Here is a 15046-nt window from a genome sequence, read left to right as displayed (position 1 = left end):
TTTGTTGGTTCTTGTCATTTGGTTCTAGGAATTGTTCCTGAGTGATAGCAGTGTCACTGTTATTCACAACAAGACTCTCCCTCAAACAGCACTTGAGTTCCTGCTAACAAGCTGAATCATAGTAGACCCTAGACTGTTTCAAGATGGGGGTGGTTATGCCAGAAAGACTAATCACATTATTAGGGGGTTGGGCTTTGAGCTACACAATAGCTGCCCAATCTCCTGACATCCACAGCAGGGCAGGAGGCTAGAGTTGAATTCATTCACAAGGTAACGATTCACTCAATCACACCTATGCAATATAAGTCCAATTAAATACCTAGGAACCTAGGACACTGGAAATGGAACTTTCCAGTTTGTGATAGAAGACACTAATGTGTTGGGAAGGTTACAGGTGGATCCAAAGAACAGGAAACTTTCATGTGTAAGACCTTCCAGATCTATTTTTGTGTTTCTTCTTTTGGTAGGTTCTAATGTGTTTTCTTTATAATAAAATATAGTAATAATAAGTACAGTGTTTTCTCAAGTGCTGCAAATTTTCCTGGTGAATTATGAAGCCTGAGGCTACTTATATTCTGGGATTTGGTGGTCAGAAGAACAGGTGATCAGGAGCTTGTATCTGAAGTGAAGGTAATCTTTTGGGAAAATGTGATACAAATTTATAAAATGAAACCTAATTCTATATATTCAATTAAAATTAAAAGGTAGAGAGATTATCAGAGTAGATTAGAAAAACATGATCCAATTACATGTTATCTAAAAGGTTCATATTAGGTCTAAATACAGGGAGATTGAAAGCAAAAGGACTTTAGAACAAGTACTCAGTTGAAACAATAACCAAATGAGAACAGGAATTATTAAGCAATTATCAGGCAAAACAAACTTTAAACAGTTCCCTGAATACCACTGGAGATTACTACTACACTTTCAGATAAGGACCAGTATGGATAACTATCATAACTTAAAAAACAAGGAAGAAAATAGAAAACATTAATAAGTGTTCGTAAGAATGCAGAAAAACTAGGATCCTCATGCATTACTCTTAGGAATGTAAAATTACACAGTATCTGTGAAAAACAATTTCCTGTTTTCTCTAAAACATAGGTAAAGTTTCTATATGATCCAATAATTATATTCCTAGGCAGCTATCGTCCAAAATTGAAAACAGGTGTTCAAACACCTACATACAAATGATTATAGTCAAAAGGTAGAAACTGGAATGTCCTCCAAATTAATATAATAAAATGTGTTACGTAATTACAAGATGGAGTATTGTTCAGTCATAAAAGCCACTGGTATTTATGTAAAACATGGGTCAAATTTGAAAACAGTATGCTGCGTGAAAGAAGCCAGACTCAGAAAAAAAACACAAGACAACAGGATATATGTTACATACCTGTCAAGGCTGCTGGTTTGGATAGTGTACTGTATTGGTTTTGTGTAGATATCATACTCTGACGTGGACTAAGTGTTGGGGAGGCAACAAGTGAAAGCTCCTCAATTATAATACTGCTTTTGGGATGATTCTTGGGAAGCTCATTTAATCTTTGTTCTAATGAATACTTTAAAAGGTCCAACTTCTGACTTGATTCATTAAATCTTGCTTGAGCCTAGCAATGGGAAAAGATCATTAACATTTAGATAATCATATACTTTGAATGATATATTAAACAAACACAAAAAGGTTTTAAAATTACTTCTGAAAGTGCTTTTCTGTCTGTGACTTTTCCTGTGCCAAGTAATTTCATTACATTCTTTGCACCTTCTGCTACTGCAAACTCTATCCTAAAATGATGCCTTAATTCTTCCATCCGAAGTTCAAGAGGACTTATCACAGGTTTTGCTAGAGGGGGGGAAAATAAAATATAATTATTAATTGAACCATCTTCGCATATGTGTTTAAAAGCCATGAAATTAAATGCTTTCCTATGACATTAAAAGTTGTCCTTAAATCAATAAACATTGAAGAAACAGATGTAAGGTTGAAATTCAGCCTTTCAGCCATAATGTATCAAAGCTACAAATGTGCAATAAAGATTTTATAAATGGGCTGGAAATGTGGTTTAGTGGTAGAGTGCCTGCCTAGCATGCATGAAGCTCTGGGTTCAATTCCTCGGCACCACATAAACAGAAAAGGGCAGAAGTGGCGCTGTTGCTCAAGAGGTAGAGTACTAGCCTTAAGCAAAAAGAAGCCAGGGATAGTAATGCTCACGCCCTGAGTTCAAGCCCCAGGACTGGCAAAAAAAAAAAAAAAAAAAAAAAGATTTTAGAACTGAAAGTATCAATATATTATATTATGAGATTGAAACACCATTGGTCATCCAAATCTGTAAGTTTCACATTATGGGATTCAATCAGCCCTATAAAACATAGAAAACGAAGACTGAACCTGTAGACACTTGGTGGGGGAGGGGGGGAGCTGTCAAATTCTTCAAATAATATAACCTAACAACTATTCACAAAGCATTCTCATTGTGACAGGTTTAAACAATCTAGAGAAGTATGTGAGAAGGTATGCAAATGTTATAGAATATTCAAAGCCAATCCTCTGATAATACTGAGGGGCAACTGTAATGTGTGGTCCTACCTTTCAGTAACCAGCTATAAGATTCGTTTTTAGATGAAGAAAAGAGAAAGAAAAAAAAAGAGAGAGGGGTGGGGAGAGGGAGAGAAAGAGGAAAAAGAGAAAGAAAGAGAAAGAGGGAGGAGGGAAGGAGGGAGAAAGAAGTGGAAAAGTAGCCATACTCTTAAGTAAGAAATGTTTTGGGGTGGGAGGGTGCTGGTCTTGGGGTATAAACTCAGAACCTGGGCTTTGGCTGCTCAAGGCTAGTATTCTATTTCCCCACTTAAGCCACAGCTCCAATTTCAGCTTTTTGGTAGCACACTGAAGATAAGAGTCACAGAAAGCTTCCTGAACTGGCTGGCCTCAAACCAGGTTCCTCAGAGTAAATACTGAGTAGCTGGGATTACAGACATGAGCAGCCAGTGCCCAGACCACACACGCAAAAAAAAAAAAAAAAAAAAAAAAAAAAAAGTTTAAGTGAGAAGTAAATATCTGAAACCATTTCATAGTACAGTGCAAAACACAAGATTAAAACAAAACACCTCTACCCCCCTTTGTTTTGAATATTGTCGCTCTCCAATGTAAAATTTAATTAGCATTATATTGACCATAGAAGATAATTATCTCTACTCCATCACCATTATCAAAAGCCAGTTCATTGGTCTGGACTGCCTGAAGAATCTGCATTCGAATGACTTCAATTTTTGTCTTGCTGTCCTGAAGCAGTTGCTGAGCTGTACCATGGAGTTTCCGATCCTATAAAACATAAGTTTGAAAAAGTGACCAGATAAAGGGACAAATGTAAACTTGCATATCTTCTAAATTGATTAATCGATTTACAAGTGAAAGAGTTAAAAGAACTGTGAGCAGTATAAGAAAACAATCTGCCTTAACCTCCAGAGTGCTAAGATAACAGGTATTAGCCACTACACCAAGCTATTTTGGATAGAAATAAATATATTGAAATGATTACAACTCACATATTAATCACCTTATACAGTTACCTTTTTTTTTTTTTTTGGCCAGTCCTGGGCCTCGGACTCAGGGCCTGAGCACTGTCCCTGGCTTCTTCTTGCTCAAGGGTAGCACTCTGCCACTTGAGTACAGTTACCTTTTTTGAAAGTGCATTTTGCAGAGTACAAAAATCTACTCTTAGCAAATTGCCAGTATGTTACTATACTTTTGATACACTAAGCAAGCCCTTGTTCTCAGTATACAGAATGAATTAATATATGGCTTCCCAAACTGCAAATTTGTACTTCTGTTCATCTCTTTTCTCTTTCTGCACCTTGTAACCATAATTCTCCTGTTTTTATTTTTCCAGCTTTATTTTCTAAGAGTACACTTAAATAAGATCATAAAACATTTTTTATGTCTGATGTATATTGCTTAGCATGTCCTCCAGGTCCAGCAACCTTATCACAAATACAATTACCTTACTTTTATTATTATCTTTAAGTAGTTTTACAAGGGAGTTGCCATTCAACAAAGTAGGTTATGAATACAATGCATTTTAATCAATGTCAGTTCAGTAATTCATTGGGTACTACACAATTTCTACATTAATTCATCTGTTGGTAGATACTGTACATTGTTTGAATCTTATTACTTTAACTGAATCTATAAATCTAAACCCACTTGTAGTTTTGTTTTTCTCTTTGCTTTATACAAAATATAATTTTTACCATGATTAAAAACTATCAGATTTAGAAGCATAATGTCTGATGGACACCTCAGAACCAAGAGTAAAAGCTATAGATAATCTTTTTTTTTATTATATTTCACTTAAGTTTCATGGTCAAATTTAAAACATAGCAAACCTATGTTTTAAATAAACAATACCTGTGTTCCCCTAAATTTAGCTTAAAAATAGTAAACAGCATTTGTCATTATCAATTATACTGAGAAGTCATTAGAGTTTTTTGAATGTCAAAAACAGAGATCATCCCAATAAAACTGGGAGCAAAATTAAATTTCTGTCTAAAAACTTGAAGATTGGAAATAAAACAAAATGTTACTGTTATCCCTTTGATTAGTTCTAGTAACACTAAACATAAATGAAAGGTAGAACTTATAAGTATTAACTAAGGATGACCAAGTTCTAATCCCAGAATATTGTTAATATGTTGCTTTACCATACAAAGGGGATTAAATTAACAGTTGGTATTAAGGCTTCAATCATCTAACTTTAAAATGTAAAGATTGCTCTGGAATTTCCTGGTAGAAACAATGCAATCACAAAAGTCCTTAAATGTGAAAGAGGGAGGTAGAAGGGGTTACAGTGATAAGGATGTAAGCAAAATTAGACCCATTGCTGTCTGGCTTAGAAAACAGATGAGAGCAATGAGCCAAAGAAGGTAGATAGCTCTAGAAATTGCAAACAGCAATGAAACAAATTCTCCTCTACATCCTCCAAAGAGGAATGCAAGCCTAAAAATACCTTGGTTTTCAGTAAATGAGACTATTTCAGACAACAAAATTAGAAAGTTGAAAATTAATCAGTATGTATTATTTTAAATTATTACATGTGTGATCACTTTTCTTTTCTTTCTTTACTGCTCCCAAATTCAGTCAATTAAGAAAAAACTTTTAGGTAAATTTTATTCTGTTTGTCTGTGTCTGTCCATCTACCTATCTATCTACCTACTGTACTGAGGTTTGAATTCAGGGCTTCATGGTTTATCATGTGAGCAACATTCAGTCTTCCTTTTGGCAATGCCAGCTTCAATTGCCATCCTCCCCAAATCACATACACATTTACTCTAGCTTTTTACACCCTTACATTAATTTGGTGTTTGAACTGGATATATTATATATAGACTTATGAATACAATTATACCTTCCAAATTCAAACCAAAATAGCTTTCATTATAATGTCTTCAACTATTCAGTTTTGGGAACATCAGAAAAACCAGAGATTTAAAATAACTATTTAGTGGGTGTAGATGGGAGGGAAAAACTGGGAGTGAAGGAAGGATTGACACTGTCCAAAAAGAATGACTCATATAACTGTATATCAATTTCATAATAATAGTAAATAACTAAACTTAGTATTCCAAATGTTAATGGGACAAACACATATTAAAATCAGACAGACACGAGCCAAAATCAGATTAGGTGGAAAACTAGCTGTCTACTGAAAGTCTTAGGTTTCTTCAAATAACAATGAAAAGGGGATGCCACTTTATAAAATACGAAGCTTTTCTAAGTGCTATGTAATATTAAAATTATACTGCCTACAACCTAACTGGCACTAAGACATTCTCTTCTAGAGCAATAAAAAGACTGAGTAATTTTCTTATTTCAATAAATGCTAACATAAAAGTATAAATATTAAGAAATCTACATGAAATTAAGATACTTTTTATTATGTTTTCATTCGATGAAATGTTAATCATTATCATTTGCTTCTTTGGAAATTAATTAATTATAAGTTAATTAATTAATTAATTATAAACTAATGAATTGCAGTACTGGGGCTTTAAATCAGACCCTTATGCTTGGAGGCAAACATTCTACCATTTCAGCCACACCTTCCAATTCCTTTTGGCTCAGTTTTTCACATAAATTGTAGTGTCTTGCCTAGACTATTCCTGAAAGGCATTCCTGTAATCTCCATCTCACACACAGCTAGGATTATAGGCTTGTGTCATCATCCCTGGTGCTTAGAAATATTCCATTAGGAATTTTCATTACTAGGATTATTATTCTATTACTGGGATTACAGGCCTGTGCCACAAGACCTGGCTTGGAAATGCTATTTCAATTCAACATACAGAAAAGCTATTTCACTTAATTTCCCAAACATTTTCTGAAGGATCAGTACAGATGTCACAGAGCAAAAGAACTTTTAAAAACTGACTTTGGGTATTATCTATCATAGGCAATGCATAGCTACTACATATCAGTTTTACAGTTTTTGTGATTTCATGCTTTTAGGCATTGAATAGATTTTCTCCTTATATTACATACTTAATATGTAGAAAGCAAGCAATGGAAGGGGGACAAAGTATATCAACCGTCATATATTTGTGAATGACTAATTCTTATGTCAATAATTTTGAGATAGTTTTATATCGTGGGTATTAAAAAGCACATAAAGATGTACGTTGTGTGCTCTGACATGTGACTGACTATGAACTAACAAATTTCATATGGATCAACCTAACATGCTAATCATTAGGGTTCTACAATGCCTGATACTTACATTTGGGTTTTTTGTTTTTTGTTTTTGTTTTTTGCCAGTCCTCGGGCTTAAACTCAGGGCCTGAGCACTGTCCCTGGCTTCTTTTGTGCTCAAGGCTAGCACTCTACCACTTGAGCCACAGCGCCACTTCCAGCTTTTTCTATATACGTGGTGCTGAGGAATTGAACCCAGGGCTTCATGTATATGAGGGCGAACACTTTACCACTAGGTCATATTCCCAGCCCCTCATAATTACATTTGGAATGAATATGTTATGAGCAGAAATGACAATAAATGTTATAATATTTTCAATTTATACATCATTCTTTATTGTGCAGGTCTTGGGGCTAGAACTCATCAGAGCCTGGGTACTGTCCCTGAGCCTCTTTTTGCTCAAGGCTAGCGCTCTACCACTTGAGCCCACAGGGCCATTTCTGGCTTTTTCTGAGTGGTTTACTGGAGGGACTTTTCTGCCAGGGTTGGCTTTGAAATGTGATCCTTAGATCTCAGCCTCCTGAGTAGTTTGGATTACAGACACGAGCTACAGGCATCCAGCATATATTATTCTTTATCACATAAACTACTTCTAGGTGCTGGTGGCTCATATGTGTAATCCCAGATCTGAGGATTACAGTTCAAAGCCAGCCCAGACAGGAAAGTCTATGAGAATCTTATGTCAATTAGTCACAAAAAGCCAGAAGTGGAGAGTTGTGTCTAAAGGGGTAGAGCACTAGACTGGTGTTGGGGACAGCTGTGCCTTTAAGAGGCTCTTTAAGAGGCGCTAGCCTGTCCCCTCCCCTTCCGCCTTTAACAGGAAGAGAAGCCCCCACCCCTGGGGGTTGAGCACTTGTCTGATGGCCGGGAACCCCAGAACCCAATCCTTGGGGGGCTGGGCCTCCGCCCACAAAGGAAGTCCCCTGACATCTTGAGGGACAGCCTTTGTGGCCAATCAGGGGCCTCTCTCCTGTGCCCGCCTTTGGGGTATATCTCTTGGCTCCTCATTTGAATAAACAGAATGCCCATGAGGCTTCTCCAGGGACCCACGCATCTGTGTCTTCCTTGGCGGGTTTGAGGCACCCTGCGACCTACCGAGGCTACCTGTGGCCATCGCTCCCACGTGAGAGCAATAAAGGACCACACAGGAAGGAGTGGACAAGCCCTTCCCCCGCCCCACCAAGCGGAGGGGAAGTAGAGCAAGCCCGGCAGACTGCAGCAAGAAAAACTCAAGGGGGCTGGGGATATAGCCTAGTGGCAAGAGTGCCTGCCTCGGATACACGAGGCCCTAGGTTCAATTCCCCAGCACCACATATACAGAAAACGGCCAGAAGCGGCGCTGTGGCTCAAGTGGCAGAGTGCTAGCCTTGAGCGGGAAGAAGCCAGGGACAGTGCTCAGGCCCTGAGTCCAAGGCCCAGGACTGGCCAAAAAAAAAAAAAGAAAAGAAAAACTCAAGGAAAGTGCCCAGGCTGTGAGTTCAAGCCCCAGGACCAGCATAAAACAAATCATCCTTATCATTTATAAATCATAGTGGGATATTATATTTTGTAAGTCACAATGGGTTAAGAGAATGCATTTATCACATTTAAAACTTTCAAATACATGAGCCAATCACTGTCTTAAATTTTCTATTCTGGATTACTTTCTAGATGTTAAATGTTGCCAGATGCAGTGAAAATGCAAAGATCTGACAGTCAAGATGCTATTCTATAGAAGTTTGGTTTGGTAGCAAAGGTATAGATAGTAGAAGGAAACAATCAAAACAGATGGAATTAATAGTAGCCGATAAATTCAGATGAACATATGAGTAGGAGCTATCTCATCAACATTCTTATCAACACCCTAGAGATTACTTTGAAAACTCAATGGTGGTGTTGAGAGCCACAAAGCCCAGTGAGGAAATGCTGATATATGTATTACTCCTTAGGAAGCAAGGCAAGACAGATGTATCTCCTACCACTGATCTCTGTACTGATAACAGAAACATCTTACTTTATCAGTATGCATCCTTTACCAAAAACTTATTGATGTTGAAAATGGATAAGAAAATTGATCATGTAAACTAAAATTTCAGGTAATAGTAATGCATACCAGAGTTTTATTTTACTTAACATAATTGTGAAGGTGGCTGCAGTGGTTAACATCTGAGTAAAGACCCTAATTAAGTAAAAGAAAGTCATGAAAATACTTGGGAAAAGAAATACTTCCTAAACAATGGAGTAATAAGCATGTGCTAATAATGTTCGAGTATACAGTCCTGTGTAGCTAGCAACAAGAAAAGTGATGTTACAAGATGAAATCAGAAGACGATGTATTCTTTTTTTTCTTGTAGTAGGTGTATAATTCTGTTTAATTTAGGAGTTGCTTCTTGACTTTAGAGGGATTAGAGACTACCTTGAGAATATGGTGTAACTTGCAGTCCTCTTTTTCACCTAATTATCAACATATATATTTGTTTTTTCTGTCACTTCAATGAGTTCATAAATCCCTCAAACTCATTCATCAATTTCTGATTTAAAAGTTTTTCTTCTAATTAACTGGCTTAATTTCAAAATGTTTAGCTCAAGGTGGTATATTCATAGTACTATGAATATAATATTTGCTTTAAAAAAGAAAAAGTCATAATATGCTGGACCCTACTGGCATATGTCTTTAATACTAGCTACTTGTTGGCTGATATCAGGAGAACTGTAGTTTGAGACTAGCTCAAACATGTACATTACATACTCCAACTCAACTGAGAAGGGATGCAGTGGTACATGACTGTGATCCTAGCTATTTGAGAGCTTAAGATTGGGAAGATTTTGGTTCCAGGCTAATTCCATCTTGATGGGAGAATCTGGGTCTGATGATGGTTGTCATCCTAACTAGCTATGGTAAGGATAAAATAGGAAGACTGGGGTAAAGATATGTACCTGGGAAGGAAATGAAATCCTATCTCAAATGCCAAAAAGGAGCTGGTGGCGTGGTTCAGAGGTAGAACAAAAATTGTTACTTATCCAATTATCTCTGGTCAGATGGCAGTCATTGTGAGTCATTGTTGGGTGTTCATTCCTGGAAATGTTAAGCTTTGTTCTGGGATGTAGATACTTGGAAATAATTTGAAAACCTGGAACGTTCAGGATGTAGAGTTCAGTTCAGTACTGAGGATGCTTGATTTATTTTTCCATAATTGGCCCAACTTCTGCTGAAAACCTGCCACCTTTGAGTAGATCTAAAACACTAGCTGGTGGGCTGGGGATATAGCCTAGTGGCAAGAGTGCCTGCCTCGGATACAGGAGGCCCTAGGTTCGATTCCCCAGCACCACATATACAGAAAACGGCCAGAAGCGGCGCTGTGGCTCAAGTGGCAGAGTGCTAGCCTTGAGCGGGAAGAAGCCAGGGACAGTGTTCAGGCCCTGAGTCCAAGGCCCAGGACTGGCCAAAAAAAAAAAATAAAAAATAAAACACTAGCTGGTGACATAAAACTCAATATAAGCAAAGAATTCTAATTTTTTTTTTTTTGGCCAGTCCTGGGGCTTGGACTCAGGGCCTGAGCACTGTCCCTGGCTTCTTTTTGCTCAAGGCTAGCACTCTGCCACTTGAGCCACAGCGCCACTTCTGGCCATTTTCTGTATATGTGGTGCTGGGGAATTGAACCCAGGGCTTCATGTATAGGAGACAAGCATTCTTGCCACTAGGCCATATCCCCAGCCCCTAAAATAAATTTTTTGTTTTAAAATAATTTTAGACTTGTAGAAAGGGTACTTAGTTTCAGCCTCAGCAGGACCATGCATGTCAGACAACTCCAATTTTCATTCTTCCGTACATGTCCATCAATACTCAAACTGCTACCGTTACTGATTTGGGAATTACCAAGAGGTTTAAGCAAGTAGGTGAATTCACAAAGATGGAATCTGTAGATAATAAGGGCTTATTATATTTTGTTGTTGTACTTACCTTTGAAGACCCATTTGAATACATCTGAATCATGTTCTCTGCACCCTGTTTTACTTTAAGTTCTATATCCAATTGTTTTTGTAAAGCCATCAGTCTATTATTGCTAGTAGAACAACGAGGGTCGCTATTTGGTGTATCTGGAGTCCTTGGGCAATCTGCAAATAGAACATTATGTTAAGGATACTTTTTAGGACCAACTGCAGTTTAAAACTAGAAGACAGGGTGAATATGGTCAACGCACCTTATATACATGCATGAAAACATCAAAATGAAAACCACTATTTGTATAATTAATAGTTTGTATAATTAATATATGCTAATAAAAATAAAAAATTATTTTCAAAAGAGTAGTTTTAACCAAGTCGCCTATGGCTCACACCTATAGTCCTCAGGCGGCTGAAATCTGAGGATCGAGATTCAAAGCCATCCAGGACAGGAAAGTCCCCTTGAGACTCTTATCTCCAATGAACCACTCAAAAATCCCAGAAGTGGAAGTGGATCTGTGGCTCAAGCTGTAGAGAGCTAACCTTAAGCACAAAGAGGCTCAGGGGCAGCGCCAAGGCCCTGCTTTGAAGCTTTACAAATGCCCCCCCATACCCCTCCCTCCACACACAATGGAGCAGTTTGAGGTAAACTTGAATTCACCTAAATGGAATCTCCGTATGCTTACAACAAGTGTAAGGACTATTGTTGGATTATAAATAAGAATTCAACATATAAGCAAAGAAATATTTGAGTTGCAAGACAACTTGCTAAGGAAGAGTCCATAACCTATAAAAGTGATTACTTAAAACTGAATTAGGCAATTGTGCATGGTTTTCACACACTATTATCCTAACTTTGCTTTTTCTTTTTGTGCCAGTGCTAGGGCTTGAACTAATCAGAGATAAGAGCCTTGTGGGCTTTCTTGCCCCAGCTGGCTTTGAACTGCAATCCTCAGCTTCCTGAATAGCTAGGATTACAGGAGTGACCACTGGTGCCTTACAGCACTATTATTTTTAAATTAAGCAAAACAACGTAACTTAACTTCAGCAAGTAAGTGAACTTCACGCTACCTAAACTGAGAACAAACCATATTCAAACATTACATGAATTTTATTAAGTTGATTTATTGTAAAAACAGAACCAACGGTTGTTGAAATATGTATGGTGCCAGTGTTAATTACCAATAACTTAAGGATAAGCATTTAAGCCTTCACATTTTGTTTTCTACTGCAAGGATATTTAATCACAATGAAAAGTGTTTCAAGGATATTGACTGACTGATACCAAACTCATGGTAGGGAGATATAGGGAGACCAACAATCAAGTCTAAAGAATATTATCCTGCTTATATTTAAGCAACAACATTTTCAAAAAAGATAATTTAACTATCCTACCACTTCTACTAATTATATGATCTAAGTAAAATTCTTCATATTGAAGTCCAATACTTTGTTTTCTAATCCACACTAACTCCATTACTTGTCAAAAGGCTAAAAACACTAGGTTACCAGGCCTGTTTCGGATTGACAATCACTGAAAACTGCCCAAACTACACATTATTTGTGCTTCAGGATTCCATGTTCTCCCATGCAATGGAAGATGAATTTAACTGATGTAGTTTGATCAATATATATTTGGCTTTATACTCTTTAAAACTCACTAGTTCAAAAACAAAATATAATTTATTATCACAAAGAGATACTTGATATAAAGGTAATGGTGATTTTTAAATCTATAATACACAACTTACTAAAAGCAAGCACCAATCCAAGGGCTTTTAAAATATAAGCATTGGTTTTCATAAACAGTCCTATAGTCTTATTTCTTACAAAATAAGAAAATTTATCTTACAAATTACAAAGATCAGAGAAACTTAAAGCTTTCCAAGGGTCACACAGCCAGTAAGTGGCAAAACCTACATGTAAACCTAGTCAGTTCTCTTCTGAATTCTATCTTATTAATTAGTGTGCAATCACTTAATAGCCTTGTAAACAACTGTACTAGACTCTGTATGTTCATTTGTATACAAACCAGTATAATTGCACATGCATACAAACCTATCTATGTATGTGTCATTAATCCTTAAGCAAATTCTTGAGACAAATACCACCCACATTTTACCATATGATGCATTTATTGCTAAAATTACAAAAAAAATCAGATGTGTATGTGGGAGGTAACTAATAAAGAAACTGTGCATGCTTCTAATTTCTAAACATCATAGTCCAGTTTAAAATGTATGCTATACAAATTCAATAAATTTTAACAATCATCTGTGAGATTTTATAAATGTTATAAAAAGTTCCAGTTGAGGCACCAAAGATAAGCCAACGAATTATACCTTTATAAACATAACCAATACAAACTGTTATATATTTAGATATTTTGTGGCAGGGCTAATCCTTCATGGAAATGTTGTTAATGCAATGTCTACTAAATAATAGTACCCACTCCATAGCTAATCATTGAAGTCCTATACTATATAGCTCCAAGTTATTAACCTTCCACTATTATTTTTTCTGTCCAATTCTATGTTCACTTATTATTTTTCCTGAGAAATAAAATTAATTTCCTTTCTTATATACTGGTTAGAATAGATGTTACTTCCTCCAGGAAACCTTCCCTGTTCAGTCTAAACAGATGCATTCTTTTGTTTTCAAATACACTTTCTTCTATCCAATAAAATATTATACAGTATTATATTGCCAGTTGCTGAAGGCTCAGATCTATAATGCTAGCTACTCAGGAGGATGAGATCTGAGGACTGTGGTTGAAAGCTATAGCCCATGTGGGAAAGTCTGTGAAATTGTTGCCTCCAATTAACTACCCAAAGGAGCCATAAGTGGAGCCTTAAGAAGAGAGAGCACCATTGCCTCAGTACTGGGAGGGAGGGACAGAGTGAGAAAGGAGGGAGAGGGAGAGAGGAAGAGGAAAGGAAGAGAGAGAAGGAAGGGGAAGAGAGAAGGAGAGAGAAAGGGAAGGGGTGAGGGTGGGGGAAGTGGGAAGAGAGAGAAATCTGTTTTTCTTCAGAAATTATAGGTATCTGGAGTACCAGGATTTGTTCTTTTTTTTTTTGGTCAGTCCTGGGGCTTGGACTCAGGGCCTGAGCACTGTCCCTGGCTTCTTCTTGCTCAAGGCTAGCACTCTGCCACTTGAGCCACAGCGCCACTTCTGGCTATTTTCTGTATATGTGGTGATGGGGAATCGAACCCAGGGCCTCATGTATACGAGGCAAGCACTCTTGCCACTAGGCCACATCCCCAGCCCCAGGATTTGTTCTTATCTATTGTGATAAGTTTAATATTAGATATTAGATCAGAGATAGGAAAATAGTTTAATACTGAAAAAGATATAATCTTGAAAAACAGGAGGTGATGTTAAGAGAAACAAGGAGACAAAATCCAAGTACAAGTTAATGTGTTGCAAAAGGTAGTTCTAACATCTATGTCAATCAGTTCACTAAATTTGTGTTAATTCATTTTGTCTGAGTGCTGGTCCTGGGGCTTAAATTCAGGGCCTGGGTGCTTGCTGTCCCCGAACTTTTTTGCTCAAGGTTAGTGCTCTACCACAGCCACAGCTCCGCTTTTGGGTAGTTAATTGAAGATAAAGAATCGCATGGACTTTATTGCCTGGGCTGTCGGTGGACTATGATGCTCATCGTATATCTAAGTCTCCTGAGTAACTAGAATTATAGATGTGAGCCAATGACACCCAGCTCATTTTTAACACAGCAATAAAAACCAATTATCTCTGGTCAGATGGCAGTCATTGTGAGTCATTGTTGGGTGTTCATTCCTGGAAACATTAAGCTTTGTTCTGGGATGTAGATACTTGGAAATAATTTGAAAACCTGGAACGTTCAGGATGTAGAGTTCAGTTCAGTACTGAGGATGCTTGATTTATTTTTCCATAATTGGCCCAACTTCTGCTGAAAACCTGCCACCTTTGAGTATATCTAAAACTTTTTCCTTTATCACTTAAATTAAGCACACTAATGCTCTTCCATACCACTTGCCTTTTTTTTTTTTTTTAAGGGACCTCATGATCACAGAATATGTGAAGTGTCAGGCATGGGCATCTAAAGGAAGCTGAGATTTGAGGATGGAGGTTTGAAGCCACCCTGCTGGAAAAGTCTCTGAGGCCTTTATCTCCAGTGAACTGGCAGAAAGCCAGAAGAAGAGCTGTGGTTCCAGTGGTTTGTAGAATGCCAGCTTGTTTAAAAAGCCAAAAGAGTTGGAGACCCTGAGTTCCAACCCTAGTGCCAGCAAAATACAGAAACAAAAACAAACCCGGACAATAAATATGTAAAGTTCTTAATGACTACAGTTTTTTTTAGAACTAGAAAAGAATAATCTATCAATTCAAGATATGTAATCAA

The 15046-nt window shown here is 37.2% G+C and overlaps 1 protein-coding gene across 1 annotated transcript in view; it reads right to left on the bottom strand.

Moving 5' to 3' along the window:
* The window catches only part of Pkn2 (protein kinase N2), a 104265-nt gene that overhangs the window by 45191 nt on the left and 44028 nt on the right, over nucleotides 1-15046 (bottom strand). Inside the window, exons 3-6 of the mRNA XM_048351713.1 lie at nucleotides 10684-10838; nucleotides 3202-3319; nucleotides 1698-1843; nucleotides 1397-1610 (exon numbers count right to left, since the gene is read on the bottom strand). Coding sequence (XP_048207670.1) covers nucleotides 1397-1610; nucleotides 1698-1843; nucleotides 3202-3319; nucleotides 10684-10838 — 633 coding nt within the window. The remainder of the gene's footprint in view (nucleotides 1-1396; nucleotides 1611-1697; nucleotides 1844-3201; nucleotides 3320-10683; nucleotides 10839-15046) is intronic.

Source organism: Perognathus longimembris, chromosome 7, assembly GCF_023159225.1.
Source record: "Perognathus longimembris pacificus isolate PPM17 chromosome 7, ASM2315922v1, whole genome shotgun sequence".
Classification (NCBI taxonomy): Eukaryota; Metazoa; Chordata; class Mammalia; order Rodentia; family Heteromyidae; genus Perognathus; species Perognathus longimembris.
This window is presented reverse-complemented; position numbering and strand designations above follow the sequence as displayed.